Here is a 22,418-nt window from a genome sequence, read left to right as displayed (position 1 = left end):
CGGGCTGTCGATTAGGGAAAGCCTTACATTTTTGTCCTGTATGCGCTCCATGAGTGTTTTTCAGGGAATCCAGTATTTTTCTAGTAAGATTGGATATTTCTACTTTCCATATATACCAAAATTACCATACTTTTATTGGAAATAACCACCCGATAAATACTTTTCTGGGAACCTATCTTTAACTATTATAGCGAGAATTGTCAACTCTGTATCTAATCTTACCTTATGCCGCTTTAATTTATGGAGACTCCCTAAAATGTTTGTATTCGTAGTATTTGTATTTACTGTCGATACATACGAAGATATAACACTACATCTCTAATTTTTAAAATATCCAACTGAATATAAGTTTGCAAGTTCTATTTTAGACATGTTGTTTATCATAAGAGACGAATTGGATTGGAGTTGCGTTGTTTTAAAGGCGACAGCAATCCAGATATAAAAATATTGTAATTAAATTTAATTTGACTTCATATTTGATGCTTATTATACATCTATTCCTGGGGTACCAGAGATAGGAATATATACAGATCTACACATTATAAACAATTCATGAAACACAGATCTATACATTATAAAACAATTTTAAAAAATATAGATCTACACATTATAAAACACAGATCTACACATTGTAAAACGGAGATCTACATATTATAAAACACAGATCTACATTTATTATAAAACACAGATCTACATATATTATAAAACCAGCGGATGCCAGGCAAGATACGCCCACATTTTGCATGTGATGGATAGAGAACAAGCTAAAAAAAGGCGATTTTTCGTCCAATCAGGGGCCAAAATCAAGGAAGTTAATCGTCTGAAATGCGCGAATATCAAAATGGGCTAAGATATTTGGGATATTAAATTATATATATGTTGAGTTTCATCAAAATTGGATACAAATTGTGACTTCTAGAGAGTCCACAACCTTGGTATTGCATACTTTTACACTATTTACGTACGAGGGGTGACCATTTTGTAAGGTAGTTTTGTCCGATTTTTAAGTAATTCGAACTCAACCATCATTAGGGTGTAACGGTGATATATTCAAACGGTTTTTTAAATCGAATAAAAATTGTGACCTCTAGAGGGACCACAAGCTAAAAACGTGATTTTTCGTAGAATCAATGGCCATAATTCAGGAAGTTACATCCGATATGCGCGAATATTGTAAAGAACCGAAACCTTTGGTTTATAAACATGTATTTCAAGTTTTATCAAACTCGGATCAAAATTGTGACCTCTAGATGGTCCACAACCTTGACATACCTTATTTTTTTTACACAATTTGGATACGAGGGGCGGCCATTTTGTTGGGCAGTTTTGATCCGACTTTCACGACATTCGAACTCAACCGCTATTACGGTGTAGCGGTGATATATTCGAACGTTGTTTTTTTTTAAATCGGATAATAATTGTGACCCGTAGAAGGACCAGAAGCTAAAAACGAGATTTATTTTCGTACAATAATGGGCCATAATTCAGGAAGTTACGATCCGATACGCGCCAATATTGAAGGGAACCAAGATCTTTTGGTTATAAACATGCATTTCATTAAAATCAGATGAAAATTGTGACATCTGGGGTGTCCACAAGCTAAAAACGTGATTTTTCGTACAATCTGGGGCCAAGATCTGATCCGATACATGCCAATCTCTAAAGGAACCGAGATCTGTTTTGAGAGAAACCCATATTTCTAGTTATGTCAAAATCGAATAAGAATTGGAACCTGTAGATTGTCCACAAACAAATTGTGGATGGACAGACTGGGGCGACGACAATATAGTCACCATGAAAATCTGGGCGTATAAAAATTTTAAAAAATTATCTTTTAAAAGCAGTAGTAATATAATCATCCTTAATAACTGTAGAATGTCATTCAATAAACGTGGTGTAGTATATGAACAAGAAAAGAACGTTGACCATTTTGGTCTTCCGATCTAAAAATTTTATTAGAAAAAGACAAATCAAATGCAACCTGTACCCTGCAGTGATGTTGAAGGTACAACATAAGACTGCATATATTGTTTTTCAGTCTTCTGCATATTGATAAAAAAAAATCATCAAAAAATTGTATTGAGAATACTATCGTTTTGAAAAGATGGGTTGAGTGAATGTTCGGAACAGAAAATGAGCCCGAAACGAAGCGATATTAATCTAGACATTATCGAGCAGTATACGTCTAGGAATAGATTCAGTAAATGGTATAAATAATCGTTACTGGTTGGACAGGAGCCCCCAAGGACACGCAAACACCAGCCACCTAGTAGCACCCCACCCCCAAACACACGCACACCTACACACCAGCCATACATCCCTCTACATGTTACGTTTCACTTAGAATTTTATCTGAACCAATTGTTGGAAATTGTATATTCTTTGCATCTGTAGCTGGTTCAACGATTATTGTCTTATCTGGTGACTTAGCCCAATCCAACTCCTCTCCTTTAGCTAATACCAGATATATGACAGCACCTACTACATATATAGCTGATGTTATGAAGAAAAACTTCCTCCATTGTTCACTGGTTTCCTGTAAAGAATCAAATATTCCACAGTTAATGGCCCTCAAATTGTATTTAACACAACACAACCACAGTTAGACTGCATCTCATTTCATTTGAAAATTTGATAATCCATTTTTCTACGCTACGCTATTTCTTGTCAAAACTCCAAAACTTTAAACATTCATAACTTTGCTCAGAATAAAGAAATTTGACAGATTATTGTAGCAAGAATGGCCAGCTCTTGATGTAAATCTTACATAATGCATGGAGCCATACCTGGTGGTTTGTTAAAATACCAACAATTAACGGTGCTAGAAAACCAGGAATCGTAGCAATGGCGTTGGTTATACCAAACAATGTTCCTGAAAATATATAAGATGCCATTTTGTGTGAATAAAAGGGCATTTCCCTAGCATAAAAGGAAAATCAGGGGAATGAAGTTTAGCGTCTTGTCGACAGTACACGACAAACATACGATACTTAGACAAAGTTGGTGTTGTATTGGTGTTGTAAACAAATACTGAGAAATCGTTATCCCAAACTTACCTGCAAATCTGGGTGCTATATCTAGATGGTTAACTTGGTAGCCACCCATGGACAAGCCACCAGTCCCTACAGCAAATGTTAGTAATATAACAGCAAGGGTATGATTACATCCACTGTAAGCTACTGATATCATAAATACTGCGGGTATTAATAAACCTATAAATAAAACATAAACACTGCTGGCATTAATAAACCCATAAATACATAAATATTGCTGGTATGGTATTAATAAACCTTTAAAAAGAACATAGATACTATTGGTATTGAGAACGGTATGTGTATTTAAAGATATGAGAGATAACTAACCTGAGGTATTGAGAACTCTTACGTGTATTGAAAACAAGGGAGATAACTGACCTGATGTATTGTGAACTTTACGTGTATTGAAAACAAGGGAGATAACTAACCTGATGTATTGAGAACTCTACGTGTATTTAAAGTATTCATATGATTATTTCTACGTATAAAATCAGCTAAATAACCCGATACAACTTGTAAAATCCATAAAGCTAAATACGGTACTACTGATAATAAAATGTTCTGAAATAGAGAAATGAAATGGAAAGAAATGAAATAAAATTAAAAAAAAGTATATAGCGCCATACTTTTCTGCATAAGGGAAAGTTTAAATGGGACCTCGAATTTTCGTCCTATCCGAGAGACAAGTTTCCTTTACAGGCTTCCATCTTACGCCAATGACACGAGAATACAAAGCTACAAAATGACTAGGATATTTCTTAACACACGGATCAGCCCTGGGGACTTTCTGATTAGTAAACGTAAGTCTTACTCATGAAAGGAATGCATTACATAAATGAACACATAACAATTCTCACTTTAACGGACCTTTTTTATATTAAATTTTAGAATTTGTATCATGTACGTTGGTAAACATGTCAACATAGAATACATCCCCCAGTTACAGGCGAAATGGGCAGCAGCTATTCCCCATAGGGGACCACATGTTAATATACTTTTCCACGGTGTCTTCAGATCCTGAAAATAAAATCAGGAACTCAGTTATAATTGAAAAAAAATATTAGTTATATGGGGCATTTCTCATTAGATACGATAAACGTGCGCAAAAAAGGCCCAATGTTATTTTAATTTTAGTAATGTTGTAGTTAATACGTTATATTTCATATCTAATATGTTCATTGTTTTACTGGCGTGTAAGACTGATATAGAATGATAATGTGAATATTTTCTACAAATTAAAAAAAATATATTTACCTCTTTTTTACCAATAGACTCTTCTATGTGAGTTCTTTCTGCTTTAGAAATACGTGGATGTTGATCTGGTGTATCATGTATTAATAACAACCATGCTATCACCCATACAATCCCTAGAGTACCTGCAAATAATAACATACACTTGTAAATAAAACATTGAGAATATCACCCCACCAGACACACTTTAGAGCACTGGTAAATTGATAATAACATCCCATCCTAGAACACCTGTAAATAACAAATTGAGAATAGCATTCTGCTACACACATCCTAGAGCATCTGTAAATAACAAATTGATAAAGTCCCACCACACACACTTCCAAAAGCACCTGTAATAACATGTAAACCAGTATATGTTTTTTTGTTATACAGGTGTTAATGAAATAAGAGTATCAATTTTTTTTACAAAAAGAATAGGCGGGGTTAATGAGTAGTGTCAATGGCAAGGGTCCTGTCAGAAGACAGACTCAACCCGCCTTTGATAAAGTGACTTACCAAGGACATAGAAGACAGGCGGCCATCCACCAGCTAGATCAGAATCACAAAGATATCGGGATATAGGAAGGGAGATAACGGTTCCTATCTGAGATCCTGTAAATAAAATAAAGAATATCTGATACATATCCAAAGCGAACCAATCTCACGTACATGTTTAATAGGTATTTAAACATACCATCCGAACAATCAAACGCTTTCTATAACTATATATACTTACCAGAATAAGCTAATGAAGTGAGTTTACTTCTCTCTAATATTGGTAACCACGCCCCAAACATGGCGTGCATCGATGGAAACATCACACCCTAAGAAAAAGCAAAGTAATCTCCTCATCGAACACGTAATTTATCCAAGGATTAACGGGGGGGGGGGGGGGAGGGTCACTGGTTTTTTTTTTGTCTGGACGAATACATATATGTTTCAATATTTGATATCCTGTGATCTACAAGACAAAAATGAACCCCTGCTTGCTTGGCATTGAGCTTTGTGGACTAAAACATGGAATCGAAACCTATGAACTAAAGTGTCGGATCGGATCCTATAAACTACAGTGCACAAGAAAGCCCATTAATATTTTTATTCATACCTCTCCTATCCCTTCTACAATTCTCAACACAATCAGTCCTGGTAAGCTCCATCTGGCCACAACGGGCGTTAACAGTGCCAGAGCAGATGTACACAATACACCATAACCAAACAGCCGGCGCCCCCCGATTTTCCCGGCCAACCAGCCACCTGGTATTTGGGTTGTGATGTAGCCGTAAAAGAATGACCCCAAGATAACCCCTCGAGTTGTTTCCTCCCTGTGAAATTCTCCCTGAAATTGATAAATGAACTAGTTTAATTGACAGATAGGTTGCCAGGCAACGAAATATACCCCCATAGTAGCAAATTCATTCTTTATGTGTAATATCAGATCAGTTACCAGACAATAAACACTGATCAAGAGTAACAACAATCCATGGAGTAATGGGTGAATCTTTTACTTTTATGATTTATGAGACAATACGGTAGTTTCAGTCATGCACCAAACCTCGTTTTTTGTATCATCCGAATGACTAGATGCCTCTTCTCAAGGAGGGCCTGCGACCTCGACTAGTCACAAGAAAATACCGGGCCAGAAAACTTTTGTGACAAACGCCATGCCTAGTCAACCTATATGTACTTCATATTAAATAAGCAAATTGTACAGTTTCAGTGTATTATATTTTACCTGGCTGGATGACGTTGTACTGTTATCGACATCACCAGGATATTCGTTAGTAACAGTATCATTCTCTGCTAAACCAGTAGTGTTTACCATTTTAACTATAGCAACGCTCAGATTCAACCGTAAACAATAAACATTTACAAAACCCAGAAACGCCATAAAGGCCAGAAAGAACCGGGTAGACACACAGGGGAAAAATTCTAAAATAATAATATACACAAACCGTAATTGGATTTATAAATTTAAAAAAAAAGAAGAGAATATTACAAATCTAAAATACAATGTACGCCTCTATAGCTTCGAAATGGATTTACCTGATACAAAACGTTCTCCCTGTCTCAGTTCCTGAAAGCTACAGAGAGCGCAACACTCTTTTTACCAATGGTTGGTTTGATTTTCTAAAAATACATCACACCCCCCCCCCCCTCCCGATAAACCATGAAACCCAAGAAAAATACAACATGTATCGTTATATCATGCAGTAAACATGTTCTAGGTGCCATATATACTACCGTACCTTTTGGGCAAGGCAGCTACTTATTTCCAGGGGAGTGATCGATTGTTGCTAAATGTGCCCCATCCCCACCCCTCCAAAAAATAAGGTTTCTCTCTTCTCCAGACATTGGATTGCAATATCAGCCGGTTCGTACAAATCTTTAAATGTCCATAGCGTATGCCCATCCTCATTAGCCCGGTTGTGGCAGTTTGGCGTGGTATCAAACATTCTTTTAGTTGTTGGCAGTGGCGAATACACAGGAGAGCATCAGGAGAGGCGTGGTCACAAAGATTTTGCAGTTGTCGGGTACAAACCATAATAACCAGTTGACCATAATAACCATGGCAGGTCTTCAAACCATAATAACCATGGCAGGTCTTCAGAAAACCACATGATATTCAGTAGACAAAAAAAGAAGGCCAAGCTCTTTTTTAAAAATCACTTGACAGAGTAGGTCGTGGAGCAGCTGCCAGGGCAAATTAAGCGCTCATAACAAACTGCATTGCGTACCTTATTCTGTTTATTGGTCGTTTCGCGTGAATATTGCTAAGTGCAGGTCCTGTTTGTTTCTAGCACCGTCCCTCACCCAATCATACCCCAGCTACAGCCACTACCGTCCAGGTAGCATGTGTGTCAGGGGATGCTGTCACTGTAGGGGGCATGCATGGTGACCGTGAGTTGGCAGTAAGGGAGTGACATCGCGACTGGAACATGTCCAGGGTATGATAAGAACCAGGATTTTGGAAAACCGCGTACCACTTGCCCGGGTTGATACCCATGGGGCTCTGATGGGGGAAGTTTGCCTAGTTGTTCGGTTTGAACGTAAAAGATTACACAGCTAAGCTTTACGCACTAGGGGATTAAGTGGGTAAGACGCTGGCTCGCTAGCCTGGAGGTCGGGTGTTCGATCCCTGCATTGGCCGAGAAAGTTCATCCAGATTTTCCGGCGTGGTTCCCCTTGTCAGTGATGCAGGACGGAGGGCCTGACAAGGACAGTGATCTAGTCGTTCGGATGGGACGAAAAACCGAGGTCCCGTGTACAAATTGGCGTGCACGTAAAAGATCCCTTGGCAGTTGGAATTCGATATAAGAGTAGGCCGTAGCGCCGCTGCCCGGGCAAAATTTCCCGCCTAGCACACTGCATGGCGTATGCCCGTCTTCATTAGCCCAGTTTAGGAGCAAAACAGTAGGACGTTAAACCCCATTTCATTTCATTTCATTTTTACGCACTACAAGTGCATCTACAAGTACGGTACGGTATAACAAATATACCATGCACACGTTTTGTCCATCGTGAAAGATTACCCGGGTTGATCCGTGCCCGAATGCGACCGATAGTGTGGTTAATATGTTCATTTAAACGTACCTTTATTTTCCTCCTGTAGTAGAGGTGATCGATCTGACGGGTCGGGAAAACTTGCCAAAGGATTATCGGCTGCTAGCTGAACCCGGTTCGCCATTTTCTAGTCTCAGTTCGTTTCAGGTCGACCAAACAGTCGGGAACAATGTCCCCCGTTCTCTAATAGTATCCAGTGACGTTCATGTACCCTTTGGTAAATCTCAACTATCGCCTTATTGTTCCCTGGACCATTAAGTCATTGTTAAAATTGCTTTTTATCACAACTAAAACTCACCAATGTTTACATCTCTTAACTATTTTTAGATGTCGTGTGATGATTCAAGGGAGATAATCAACGAATATAATTTTGAAACGGCCACATTGACTTAAAATTCCGCTCACTGCAATACACATTTTTTTGTTGTTGCCCTATTGTTATCTGGACCAAAAATGGCCATTTTATGTTGCTGTTGACGTAATAACATCGAGTTATTGTTTTCGGAACTCTCTTGTTAAAATAGCTAAATTGCTATGATATTGAGTTAAAAACTCCATTAAAATATGTCCCAATTGCTCCAATATTATATTGCTGAAACTTCCAACTGTACTGACACATATGGTACGGTTATTAACCTAGATAACTGAGACACCTGTACATTCATTAATAACACTGAATAATTAAATCACGTGATAATATAATGACAGAATATGCGGGGAGCAGGGGCGGATTGGGCCATCACTGGAGTCTGGAATGGGCTGATATAATAGACTTTCTGGGCCGGGTGTGCTGGGTGTGGGACGGAATTCGGAATCCTGCAATGGGGATTCCGAATTTCATCCGAAAATTTCATCGGATTCACCCGACACTGTCGCCCGCAAATTTACTAATTATTAAGTCACCTGCAACTTGTCTGCCGATGGTTCGTAGCTCCAAAAAAAATTCAGTTTTAAGGCCTCTGCAAAATTTGATGATAACTGGTCTGCTGGCTGAATATGAGCGCGAGACGATTTCCTGAGGCTGGTGTTAAACATTCCTTGACATTTTTATTAACTCGTTATTTTCTGAGATGAAATTACAGAATTGGGATGTCGGGAATGGTCTCAAATTGCGGGAAATGGCCTCCCATTTCCAAAAGTTCAAAAATGAATTGTGTCCCGTACGCCTATGCATGTCCGCTCCCACTCCGTCAAGGCCACCTGTTATACGGCCTTGAATTGGTTAATCAAATGGTCAAAATTTTCTCAACTAATCCCATTTTTTAACCAGTTAAATTCTCTTGACTTTTGACTCTTGACGATACAATCATAATACGTTAATTAATAATCTGACGATATGATAATTTCACAGCTTGATGGTTGTAAATTACTTGCAAGTCGGGGTTTTGGCCTAAATTAATCGATTTATGAGATATATTACTTGACAGAGATTATAATCAGATATGCCACCAAATCGCATATTTGGGGTTCATTTTTCAAAATTTTCCCTACCCCCTCCTTCCGGGCTCCGGCCCCAATCCTCCCCTACCGGGGAGGATAACGTGCACATACTGTCACCGATTGGACTGGACAGCGGCACTAAACCGTACTTTTGTTTTTCGAATTCAGGGGTTGGACAGGCGGACTTACTTCTTGTCACGTACTAGCGACGAATCGATACAACGTGCATGCGTTAACCATTCGCCCCCCCCCTCCTAGAAATGGTTCAACTACTGATGTCTTCCGTCTAACTCCAGCCACAGTAGTGGACCGTCCTAAGGCCTTCCTTTGCGCAAGTTTTGTAGTCATTATATGATTTGATTTAACCCAACTGCTATGCGAAATTTTTGTTCAGTTAAAATGTCCGCCGTACCAAAATCACGTGATATTATATCACTCGAAAATACAGAAAAACTGTTCGGTATGATAAAATTAAGATTTCTGTGTTCCACTCTTCACTATTTGCAAACTATGATGATATATTTATGTGTTGAAAATTCTGCAACTGAACCTAATTTTACTTGCGTAAAAAGTCGAATAGTGTATCAATTGCAGCCGTAGATAAGAATTATCTCGGTTAAAAATTGCAGCTACCCCCCCCCCCCCGGACCAATATTCAAAAAATACAGAAGACAGGAATATGTTTTATATAAATATTATTATCTACAATTATTTACAAAATTACACATTTACATTTTGTTATTGATAAATACTGAAGCTAGAATAAAAGAGTCTCTTTATTGTTGATAAAAAATTACACATTAATTAACATTTATCTGTCTATATATCTTTCGATAAACCTAAACCTAATCCCTCTACTCACAATAAGTTACATCATCCGTGTTGAGAATACAAAGCGTAGGGTTAACAGAGGCGGATCTAAGGGGGGGGGGCCTAATTTTCGACAATGCCCTTTTTTACTGCTGAAAGTGCCTTTTTCTCAGACCCAAATATGTCCATTCCCATCCCGTTGCAGGGATCCCAAATGACTCAAACCATCGACTCAAACACACCAGTCTGGTCTAATTAATGCTTCGACTTTCAAACGAATTCTTGTTATTTAGCTGACGGTGCCCTAATCCTATAGAGTGACTATAGACAGACATCAATGATAGCATCTTGTGAAATCGGCGGCGTATACACTCATGGCCATCACCGACGCGCATGAGTGCAACTTGACGTAGCATTGTTTCATGTGTGGACAGTACACAGTACTTAAAGGGGAAGACCAACGATTTTCAACAAGGTTTCCATAAATCTTAAATATATATTGATAAATAATCCCCTCTGTAACACAAGCAAAAAAGTTTTTTGTAAGCGAGAAATTAATTTTTATTAAACCGGAAGTGACATAGTTGGTTCAACACGTTCACTGGTCTCTATAGTAAGCATACAGATTTGGCACAAGTTTACTGCTGTATTGTGTTCACGCGTCGTCCTTTGGCCAAAAATCTGATCAAATGGGTTGTTTATTAGGATATTATAAACACGAAATTGTGTTTTCTTAACGTTTAGTACACAAAGTCGTCGCGGAAATTCACTCATACTGAACAGTACGCTGTGCCTCAATTCACGCCACATGGCTAATTGTTTACATCGCGTGGTTTGATTGACAGCTTGCAAGTGAGAGATGTTTCGTCTGCCTGAATGGTTTTGCGCGTGCTGAGTCTGCTGACATTGTTTTTATTTATTTCAACGAACTTGTGGCACATATATATTCAAATAAATATATAAATTTCCAAAGTATGTCAACGTCAAACACCAACGTATTGGAATATAAAATATCTGTTCTATGGGTCTACAGTAATGCCGTATAAACATTCGACCCCAGCCATTCTCAAGAGGAAATGGAAGAAAAAAGGAAAAGCCGTTCACGTCGACATTATGTGCCAAAATGCACTATATCATATGTCTTACATGCCCATAATTTTGATCTGTTTATGTTGGAAAAAGCTGTCAGCAAGCACAGAAACATCGAAACAGACAAAATACATGCCACTAGCAAGTTGTCAATCAAACCACGTGGTGTAAACAATAAGCCATGTGGCGTGAATTTAGGCACAGCGTACTGTTCAGTATGAGTGAATTTACGCGGCGGCTTAGTGTACTAAACGTTAAAAAAACCATAAATTCGTGTTTATAATATCCAAATAAACAGCCCATTTCATCAGATTTTTGGCCAAAGGACGACGCGTGAACACAATACAGCTGTAAACTTATGCCAGATCTGTATGCTTACTATAGAGACCGCTGAGCGTGTTGAACCAACTATGTCACTTCCTGTTTTAATAAAAATTAATTTCTCACTTACAAAAACTTTTTTGCTTGTGCTACAGAGGGGATTATTTATCAATATATATATATATAAGGTTTATGGAAACCTTGTTGAAAATCGTTGGTCTTCCCCTTTAAGTTACAAGGCTTAAATAGTGAATTGGCTAGGGAATAGATTCGTCTTTTTTCCCATCATAATGCCTCGCTCGCCTTGACAATTTTTAAGTCGCATGTTCAACTGGGTTTTTTGCTTGATTTTAAGGCGTTTTTTCAACGATTTCCGAACGTTTACTTAGACGAAAATATCAGCCAAATAGCTCTTGGAATGGCTACCCTCGCCCCCCAAAAAACCCCTCTCAGCGGCGTGCCCCGTCTCCGCGGTCAGTGCCCTCATTTTGCGGCGCCCCCCCCCCCCTTTCAAAATTCCTACATCCGCCCCTGGTTAAGGGCTAGGTGTACTGCGATTTGTTTCATCATCGACAGCCCTCCGTTTAATAATAATAATAATAATTCTTTATTACCTTACAGGAATTCTTAGACATAGACAAGAGATGAGAATTTGATACAAAATAATAAATAGATATAAATAATACATAATACATGGATATATGTTAACAAATGACAGCCTATTGCATTTCGTCTGATATTGCTTGGTTTAGTATACATATGCTTTGCGGGATAAACGATGACTGACATCTTTTTGTTTTAAATTTTGGTACTCTATAGCGATGTCCCGAGGGTAGTAATTCGTATTCACTGTAATAAAAATGTGTTTCATCAAAGGCTATTTTTTTGCTCACATTAAGTACAAATTTATTGTGCAGTCTATTGAGTGGGGTGTGCTGAACCCCTGAAATTTTGCTAGCCGTGTTGACGATTTTGTTTAGCTTAGCTTTGTTTTGGACGGTGAGGGAAGGATACCAGCATTGGATAGAAAAACAGGGAATGTTTTGTATAAATGAAGTGTAAAACACTGAAAGTATGGCTTGGTTAACGTGAAAAGAACTCAATTTGCGCGTGTAATAGAGGCGTTGTTGACACTTTTTGTACACTGCGTTTGTGTTTTGGTTCCATGATAGTTTGTCATCAATAATAGTACCTAGATATTTGTATTCTGAAATTATCTCAACAGTTTCATCATCAATTGTTAAGGGAACTATATGTGATTTATTAACCCTAAAGTCAATGATACGTTCTTTGGTTTTATTGACATTCAAATGGAGATAGTTCCTGTGGCACCATTCTGCAAAATTGGCAACATCACCTCTGTAATGAGTGTCAGATTCGGCGTCGTTTAGTGAGCTAACAATCGCGGCATCGTCTGCAAATTTGACAGTGAGACAGTTAGGATTTATACTTCTGCAATCATTGGTGTAAATAATGAAAAGAACCAGTGATAGAACACATCCCTGAGGTGCCCCCGTGTTTGTTTTAATAACCAACAAACCAGTCAACACCTTATTCGCTCAAAAAACGGTCGTCTCCTTGCTAGTTGGTCACCCAACGTTCACTTACCCCTACGGTCGGGGGTAGCGAGGAAATGGTCGGATGCAACGTACGTAGATCGGTCTGTTTTAGTGGCGAATCCCGAATCCCGTATAGCGTGCTGGCTCGTTAGTCATTATTCGCGAATCCCGAATAACGATCCAGCACGTTATTCCCAATATTTGCCGCTTTGATATTTTATATACAATGAATATATTTTACTGCTTGATATTTACTGCTTCGATATTTCAGATAAAATGGTTTTATTTTTCCATTAAAATCTTGATATTTACAGATGATATTTTAAATATTATAATGAATTTATTTTGCTTCAGCTTTGATTTTTTGCTTCGAAATCTGATACTTACGGCTTTGGTATTTATCTATTTTTAACTTGCTTCTTTTAAAACTAAATCTGCCTATTGTAGGTTTTTCTTTAGGCCTGAAATGCTATATAAATTATTAATTAGACATTAATTAACTTACCAAGACCATAATCAACTCTGGTTGCGATATAAGTAGATTTAAATACGTTTTGTGGTCCATGCGGTTACTGTAAAAATGAATAATCGATACTTTATTATCGCAACAACGATGGTAATGACAATCGAGGCTAGACTTGAATTGTATCGCTAATATCTGGGCTGAGAGTGAAGTAATTTTACAGAAGAATTTAGTATATTCTCTTTTCATTATCTATTTTTTAAATATTTAAGCGAGAACTGTCAGCTCTTTATATAATCTTACCTAATGCCGCTTTAATTAATGGGGACTCCCGAAAATGTAACGAATTACTCGTATACGTAGTATTTGTATTCCCTTTTGATACATACGAAGTTATACTACTACATCACTAATTTTTAAAATATCCAACTAAATATAAGTTTGCAAGTTCTATTTTAGACATGTTGTTTATCATAAGAGACGAATTGGATTGGAGATGGATTGTTTATAGATTAATATTTTATCTATCAGGTATTCATTTCTTATTTGCTTGTTAACTTGACATTTAAAGGCACAATACGAAACTGTTTCAGGTAGTTTTGCAGGTAGTTATTTTTATTTGCGTGCTGTTGTATTGCTGTGCATTGGGTTTAATACCCACTTCCAACGAAGGTGATATCGCAGACAAATTTCATTTGGTTCGAAACATGTTTTGATTTAAAGGTGACAACAATCCAGATATAAAAACATTTTTATTAATCTTAATTCAATTTTATATTTGACGTTTATTTATGCATCTATTCCTGAGATACCAGAGATACAAATATATACAGATGTACACATTATAAAACAATTTTTAACAAAAAAAATTAGATACAAATGATACAAATAATCGTTACTGGTTGGACAGGAGCCTCAAAAGGACACACAAACACCAGCCACGCAGAGGCAACCCACCCCCAAACACACGCACACCCACACACCAGCCATACATCCCTCTACATGTTACGTTTATATTAGAATTTTGTCTGAATCATGTGGTGAATCTTGGGACTGTATATTGTTTGCATCTGTAGCTGGTTCAACAATTATTGTCTTATCTGGTGACTTTGCCCAATCCAACTCCTCCCCTTTAGCTAATACCAGATATATGACAGCACCTACTACATATATAGCTGATGTTGTGTAGAAAAACTTCCTCCATTGTTCACTTGTTTCCTGTAAAAAATCAAATATTCCAAAGCTAAAGGCCCTCAAATTCAAGACAACCACAGTTAAAGACTGCATCAAAGTCCATTTGAAAATTGAGACTTTGTTATTATGGTAGCCATTATATTTGATAATCTAGTCTATTTACGCTATTTCTTGTCAAAAACAAAACTTCAAACATTCATAACTTTGCTCAGAATAAAGACATTTGACTGAAATTTCCAATACCTATATTGAATTATTGTAGCAAGAACGACCAGCTCTTGATCTAGATCTTACATAATGCATGGAAATATGTCAATAATTATAGAGCCATACCTGATGGTTTGTTAAAATACCAACAACTAACGGTGCTAGAAAACCAGGAATCGTAGCAATGGCGTTAGTTATACCAAACAATGTTCCTGAAAATAAATAAGACGCCATTTTGTGTGAATAAAAGGGCATTACTCTAGAATAAAAAGAAAATAAAGGAATGACGTCGTTTAACGCCTCGTCGACAATACAAGACAAACTTATGATACTCTGACAAAGTAGATGTATATAAACAAATATTGAGAAATCGTTATCCCAACCTTACCTGCAAATCTGGGTGCTATATCTAGATGGTTAACTTGGTAGCCACCCATGGACAAGCCACCAGTCCCTACAGCAAATGTTAGTAATACAACAGCCAGGGTATGATTACATCCACTGTAAGCTACTGCTACCATAAATACTGCGGGTATTAATAAACCTATAAATAGAACATAAATACTGCTGGTATCTATTTGTACCCATCATATCCGAAATTATTAACCAATTTCTTTCATCTGGTCACTTTCCCAGATATTCTGTCGATCTACCGTCCAGTCAGTAAACTATCTTATATTTCAAAACTAGTAGAAAAGTGTGTTCTTCATCAATTAAATGATCATATTTATTCCAATAACCTTGAAAATCCATTACAATCTGCCTACAAACAATACCACAGCACAGAAACTGCTTTACTCAAAATCACCAACGATATCCACCGAGCTGTAGATCAACAGAAATGATAAATGAAATGGGGTTTAACGTCCTACTGGTTTGCTCCTATACTGGGCTAATAAAGACGGGTCAATGTGTTGTCTTGGTAGGCCCTACTCTTAGATCTCTAAGCCGAATTTGATACGCTCGATACCGAAGATCTCCTTGATGCATAATGGTGTGAAATTGGCTTGCGTTAACTGTTTTAAGTCATATCTAACCAATCGCACCCAGGCTGTCACAATTAGAGATTCAACATCCGACGATAATACAATACTTTGTGGGGTACCGCAAGGTTTCTGTACTCGGACCTGTACTTTTTATTATCTTCACAAAGCCTATCACTAAGATTGTTGAAGGCTATGGACTAAATATTGAATTTGCCACAGACTCTCAACATTCTACGATACAAAAAATAGAACTTCTTGAAATTAAATCCAAATAAAACAGAACTTCTAGTAATTGGAACCAAGCAACAACTCCCAAAAATTGATTAAACGCTAGTTAATTTTGATAAAGAAACAATTTCAGGAACCCATAAAGCTCGAAATATTGGTGCTATATTAGACTCGAACATATCGTTTAAAGATCACAAACAAAGTATTTGCTCCACTGCCTTCTATCATTATATACATCGAATTGGAAAGCTCCAACGCTATATCAATTATGAAAATAAAGTAAAACTCATTCACGCATTCATCTCAACTAAACTAGATTACCACAATGGTTTACTAGACTTACCAGACTATCAGATTAACAAACTAAGTTCAATTTACTCCTCTTCACCTTCAAAGCGTTAAACGGCCAAGCCCCATCTTATACAAAATGTCTTGTAGAACCCTATACTACCAGCAGAAATCTCTAAAATCTTCTAAAATCTCCAGCCATTAACTTGGAAAACGTGCGTTTTCTTATGCTGGTTCTTTTCTATGGAATAGACTACCACAATCAATGAAACAATTACCTTCTGTGGGCCATTTTAAATCTCAACTCAAAACATTCTTATTTCAAAACCCTGATCTGTAAATAATCAGTAGTTATAAAAACCAACAGCGCCTTTGGGATTGACGCGCTTTATAAATGGCGGTATTATTATTATTGAGAACGGTACTGTACTTAAAAATACAAGAGATAACTAACCCAGGGTATTGATAACTCGTTCGTGTATTGAAAACAAGGGAGCTAACTAACCTGGTGTATTGAAAACTCTTACGTGTATTGAAAACAAGGGAGCTAACTAACCTGATGTATTGAGAACTCTTACGTGTATTGAAAACAAGGGAGATAACTAACCTGATGTATTGAGAACTCTACGTGTATTTAAAGTATTCATATAATTATTTTTACGTATTAAATCAGCTAAATATCCCGAAACAACTTGTAAAATCCATAAAGCTAAATACGGCACAGCTGATAATAAACTGTTCTGAAATAGAGAAATGAAATGGAAAGAAATGAAATAAAATGAAAAAGTATATAAAGTCATACTTTTCTGCACAACAGGACAAATAAGGGAAAATTTAAATGGGACCTCGAATTTTCGTCCCATCCAAGAGACTAGACGAGTTTCCTTCGCAGGATTCCATCTTGCGCCAATGGCACTGTGATACCAAGCTACAAAATTCCTAGAAACTTTGGTTTACTAATCAGAAAGTCCCCGGGTTCCATCTGGCTGTTAAGAATGTTCCTAGGAATTTTTATCATGAAAGGAATGCATTACATAAATGAACACATAACAATTCTCACTTTAACTGACCTTTTTTATGTTAAATTTTAGAATTTGTTTCATGTACGTTGGTAAACATGTCAACATAGAATACATCCCCCAGTTAGCGGCGAAATGGGCAGCAGCTATCCCCCATAGGGGACCACATGTTAATATACTCTTCCACGGTGTCTTCAGATCCTGAAAATAATATCAGGGACTCAGTTACAGTTGAAAAAATATTAGTTATATGGGGCATTTCTCATTAGATACGATACACGTGCGCAAAAAGGCCCAATGTTATTTTAGTAATGTCGTTGCTAACAGGTCATATTTCATATATAATATGTTCATTGTTTTACTAGCGTTTAAGACTGAAATAGAATGATAATGTGATATTTTTCTACAAATTAAAAAAAAATATATTTACCTCTTTTTTACCAATAGACTCTTCTATGTGGGTTCTTTCTGCTTTAGAGATACGTGGATGTTGACCTGGTGTATCATGTATTAATAACAACCATGCTATCACCCATACAATCCCTAGAGCACCTGCAAATAATAACATACACACCCCCTAGAACACTTGTAAATTTAAATTGATAATAAGATCACACCACACATCCTAGTGCACCTGTATATAACTGATTGAGAATAACATTCCACCACGCATAGATCACCTGTAAACAAACTGATAAAATCTAACCACACACTAGCGCACCTGTAAATAACAACCGATAATAAGATAAATAAAATAAAACCAAGTACGAACAATCCAAACCCTAAGACAGAATTCGAAGTCCTAAAAAACGTTATAGGCAAAATAGTGTATTCAAGCAAAATAGTGTAATCAGCAAATGGACTGCTCCTCGTGTACAAAATACACGACAAACAGTGGTAACAGGTGTCCGAAAGAGTAAGCTTACCCTGCCTGGAGCCACACCCGCCATACCTGCATCCAAACTATTAGGCGCAATGTCGGTAAAATAGCGTGATTGGCCAATGAACTATCGGTATGCAAAATGCACGCGATGAACTCCCGCCATACCAGATCGCCCGTAAATAACTGATTGATAATAACACCCCACCACACTCTAGAGCATCTGTAAATCGAAAATAATATCCCACCACACCTTAGAGCACTGGTAAATAACAAATTGATAATAACATCCCACCCTAGAACACCTTTAAATAACAAATTGAGAATAACATCCAGCTACACACATCCTAGAGCACCTGTAATAACAAATTGATAAAATCCCACCACACGCACTTCCAAAAGCACCTGTAAATAACAACAATGCTAATAACATGTAATCCAGTATATGTTTTTATTATACAAGTTTTAATGAAATAAGAGTATCATTTTTTTTAAAAGAAAAGAATAGACGGGGTTAATGAGTAGGGTCAATGGCAAAGGTCTAGGCATGCGCCATACCCCGCGCTTGATAAAGTGACTTACCAAAGACACGGAAGACAGACTCAACCAGCCCTTGATAAAGTGACTTACCAAAGATATAGAATACAGACGGCCATCCACCAGCTAGATCAGAATCACAGAGATATCCGGATATAGGAAGGGAGATAACGGTTCCCATCTGGGCTCCTGTAAATACAATAAAGATTATCTGATACACGTCCAACACGAACCAAGCTCACGTACATGTTTAGTAGGTATTTAAAAATACCATCCGAACAATCAAATGCTTTCTATTACTATATATACTTACCAGAATAAGCTAATGAAGTGAGTTTACTTCTCTCTAATATTGGTGACCACACCCCAAACATGGCGTGCATCGATGGAAACGTCACACCCTGAAAAAAAGCAAAGTAATCTCCTCATCGAACACATAATTTATCTAAGGATTAACGAAGCGGGGGGGGGGGGGGGGGACTCACTGTTTATTTTTCTGGACTAATACGTATATGTATATATTTCAGTATTTGGTACCATGTGATCTACAACAAAAAGCTGAACCCCTGCAGCGTGAAAACAAACTTTACGATTTGCAGTGCTGGGCATCGAGCTTTGTGGGAAAAAACGTGGAATCGAACCCTGAGAGTTTACTTCTCTCTAATATTGGTAACCACGCCCCAAACATGGCGTGCATCGATGGAAACATCACACCCTAAGAAAAAGCAAAGTAATCTCCTCATCGAACACGTAATTTATCCAAGGATTAACGGGGAGGGGGGGGGGCTCACTGTTGCTTTTTGTGTCTGGACTAATACGTATATGTTTCAATATTTGATATCCTGGGATCTACAAAAAATAAAATGAACCCCTGCAGCACGAAAACAAACTTTGCGATTTACAGTGCTTGGCATTGAGCTTTGTGGACTAAAACGTGGAATCGAACCCTATGAAGTAAAGTGTCGGATCGGACCCTATGAATGACAGTGCACAAAAAAGAAAGTACATTAATATTTTTATTCATACCTCTCCTATCCCTTCTACAATTCTCAACACAATCAGTCCTGGTAAACTCCATCTGGCCACAACGGGCGTTAACAGTGTCAGAGCAGATGTACACAATACACCATAACCAAACAGCCGGCGACCACCGATTTTCCCGGCCAACCAGCCACCTGGTATTTGGGTTGTGATGTAGCCGTAAAAGAATGACCCCAAGATAACCCCTTGAGTTGTTTCGTCCCAGTAAAATTCTCCCTGAAATTGATAAATGAACTATTTTAATTGTCGGATAGGTTGCAAGGCAACGAAACATACAGAGTAGCAAATTTATTTTTTATGTGTAAAATCGGATCAGTTACAAGACAATAAACACTGATCAAGAGTAACAATCCATGTAGTAATGGAGTTATGAGACATTACGGTAGTTTCTGTCAAAATTTATGTGAATTCTTTTGAAAATATATAGTTTGGTGCCTCCAATTCGCGGTTTTCGTGCACGTGACCTCGTTTTTTGTATGATCTGAATGACTAGATGCCTCTTCTTGGGAGGGTCTGCGACCTCGACTAGTCACAAGAAGATACCGGGCCGGAAAACTTTCGCCAACAACACTGGGATCGTACACTTGACCTCCTAGTGTTCCAGTGCCATGCCTAGTCAACCTATATGTACTTCATAATGAATAAGCAAATTGTACAGTTTGTGTTATATTTTACCTGGCTGGATGGCGTTGTACTGTTATCGACATCACCAGGACATTCGTTAGTAACTGTGTCATTATCTGCTGAATCAGTAGTGTTTACCATTTTAACTATAGCAACGCTCAGATTGACTCGTAAACAATAAACATTTACAAAACCAAGAAACGCCATAAAGGCCAGGAAAAAACGGGTAGACAAACATGGGAAGAATTCTAAAATAATAATAATATACACAAAACCTTAATTGATTTCATACATTTAAAAAAAGAAGATAATATTACAAATCTAAAATTCATGTGTACACCTCTATTGCTTAGAAATGAATTTACCCAATTCTACCAAACATTCTCCCAGTCTCGGTTCCTGAGCGCAACACTCTTTTTGCCAACTTGTTTTGATTTGATTTTCAAATAAATACATCATAAAATAATAATAAAAAAACCCCATTAAACCCAAGATAAATATAACAAACTTGTCGTTATATCATGTAGTAAACATGTTCTAGGGTGCCAAATATATCTGTTGGGCAAATGGGCAAAGCAGATACTTATTTCCTGGGGGGGGGGGGGTATGATCGATTGTTGCTAGATGTGTCCCACCCCCAGTATCCACCCTCACCCCATTTACAGCCACTACCACCCAGATAGCATTTGTGTCTGGGGATGCTCGTCACTGTAGGGGGCGTGGTGATCGTGGGTTGGCAGACACGCTGCTTCGGAGGTAAGGTTTAGGTAGTGACATCTCGATTGGAACATGTCTGGGGTACGAGAAGAACAAAGGTTTTTGAAGACCACGTCTCACTTGTCAGAGCTGACACCCATTGGGCTCTCATGGGGGAAGTGTGCCTAGTCGTTCGGATGGAACGAAAAATGTTACAGAGTTAAGCTTTACAAACTACAAGTAGGCTAGATTAGTAGATATAGTATACTCAGCAGTGTAACAAATATACCGTGTACGTTTTGTCCATCGTGAAAGATTACCCAGTTGATCTGTACCCGAATGCGACCGATAGTCAGGCTAAAATGTTCATTTAAACGTACCTTTACTTTCCTCCTGTAGTAGAAGTGAGCGTTCTGACGGGTCGGGAAAACTTGCCAACCGATTATCGTCTGCTAGCTGAACCCGGTTCGCCATTTTCTATTCACAGTTCGTTTCTAGTCGACCCAACAGTCGGGAACAATGTCTCCCGTTCTCTAATAGTATCCAGTGACGTTCATGTACCCTTTGGTAAATCTCAACTATCGCCTTATTGTTCCCTGGACCATCAAGTCATTGTTAAAATTGCTTTTTATCGCAACTAAAACACACCAATGTTTACATCCCTTAACTATTTTTAGATGTCATGTGATGATTCAAGGGAGATAATCAACGATTATAATTGTCAAACGGCCACATTAACATAAACATTCGGCTCACTGCGGCAATCGTGTACACATTTTTTTTCATTGCTCTATTGTTATCTGGACCATGAATGGCTATTTTATGTTGCTGTTGACGTAATGACATACTATGTTTTAGATACACGGCATAATTCAGCGATCGAGTTATTGTTTTCGGAGATTTCTTGTTAAAGTAGCTAAATCGCTAATTTGACACTTAGAAATTGACACATAATACGCATATAATAATGTAATATGAATGTGTGTAAAATGATTTACATTCAATCGTTTCTGTTTTTAATGTAATTTCTAATCAGTTATTTTCAGTTAAATATGTGGAGAGTCTGAAGTGAATGGCAGTCTTTGGTGTCTGGTTATTCCTCTCTGCACCCGTAGTATTCTCCTACATGGGATATGTTTAGCCTTGTTCATAGACTCGCTTCGCACAACTGGCGCTCGAAAGCATCCTGGCATACGATTCGTGTGCC

General features: G+C 37.7%; 2 protein-coding genes and 1 long non-coding RNA gene across 4 annotated transcripts; all 3 read right to left on the bottom strand.

The window, feature by feature from the left end:
• Positions 1-1,953: 1,953 nt before the first annotated feature.
• LOC130012544 (uncharacterized) lies at positions 1,954-3,206 on the bottom strand. The gene is made up of 3 exons (XR_008788004.1): positions 3,057-3,206; positions 2,787-2,872; positions 1,954-2,536 (listed from the first exon to the last, which is right to left on the bottom strand). It is a non-coding gene; the product is annotated as an uncharacterized LOC130012544 (long non-coding RNA).
• A 252-nt stretch (positions 3,207-3,458) lies between these two features.
• LOC130010827 (sialin-like) lies at positions 3,459-6,090 on the bottom strand. Its single transcript, XM_056098909.1, has 7 exons — positions 6,001-6,090; positions 5,374-5,604; positions 5,005-5,092; positions 4,785-4,880; positions 4,290-4,411; positions 3,903-4,052; positions 3,459-3,596 (listed from the first exon to the last, which is right to left on the bottom strand). Exons 1-7 carry the CDS (start codon positions 6,088-6,090, stop codon positions 3,459-3,461), a joined length of 915 nt encoding a protein of 304 aa, XP_055954884.1.
• Positions 6,091-14,244: 8,154 nt separating this feature from the next.
• Positions 14,245-21,882, bottom strand: LOC126810914 (sialin). 2 transcript variants are annotated; one of them, XM_050536323.1, is made up of 11 exons: positions 21,592-21,882; positions 20,567-20,763; positions 19,877-20,107; positions 19,164-19,251; positions 18,944-19,039; positions 17,864-17,985; positions 17,485-17,634; positions 17,022-17,154; positions 15,301-15,456; positions 15,039-15,124; positions 14,245-14,729 (listed from the first exon to the last, which is right to left on the bottom strand). In XM_050536323.1, exons 1-11 carry the CDS (start codon positions 21,683-21,685, stop codon positions 14,523-14,525), a joined length of 1,560 nt encoding a protein of 519 aa, XP_050392280.1. In that variant the 5' UTR covers positions 21,686-21,882; the 3' UTR covers positions 14,245-14,522. The 2 variants fall into 2 exon arrangements, with proteins under 2 accessions (XP_050392280.1, XP_050392296.1); XM_050536339.2 differs by lacking the exons at positions 14,245-14,729; positions 15,039-15,124; positions 17,022-17,154 and having other exon boundaries at positions 15,335-15,456.
• Between the last annotated feature and the right edge of the window lie 536 nt (positions 21,883-22,418).

The sequence above is a fragment of the Patella vulgata genome, chromosome 1, assembly GCF_932274485.2.
Source record: "Patella vulgata chromosome 1, xgPatVulg1.2, whole genome shotgun sequence".
Classification (NCBI taxonomy): Eukaryota; Metazoa; Mollusca; class Gastropoda; family Patellidae; genus Patella; species Patella vulgata.
This window is presented reverse-complemented; position numbering and strand designations above follow the sequence as displayed.

Bases quoted from the DNA above. Each gene is read 5' to 3' on its own strand.
- LOC130010827 (XM_056098909.1), bottom strand. From the start codon at position 6,090: ATGGTAAACACTACTGGTTTAGCAGAGAATGATACTGTTACTAACGAA. The intron at 5,093-5,373 runs GTATGAATAAAA...GCTTTTTCTTAG, and splicing joins TTGTAGAAGGGATAGGAGAG to GGTGTGATGTTTCCATCGAT. The intron at 4,881-5,004 runs GTAAGTATATAT...TTTTATTTACAG, and splicing joins CACTTCATTAGCTTATTCTG to GATCTCAGATAGGAACCGTT.
- LOC126810914 (XM_050536323.1), bottom strand. From the start codon at position 21,685: ATGGCGAACCGGGTTCAGCTAGCAGACGATAATCGGTTGGCAAGTTTT. The intron at 17,155-17,484 runs GTCAGTTAAAGT...TCTCTATTTCAG, and splicing joins TAAAATTTAACATAAAAAAG to AACAGTTTATTATCAGCTGT. The intron at 15,125-15,300 runs GTAAGGTTGGGA...ATTTATTTTCAG, and splicing joins TATAGCACCCAGATTTGCAG to GAACATTGTTTGGTATAACT.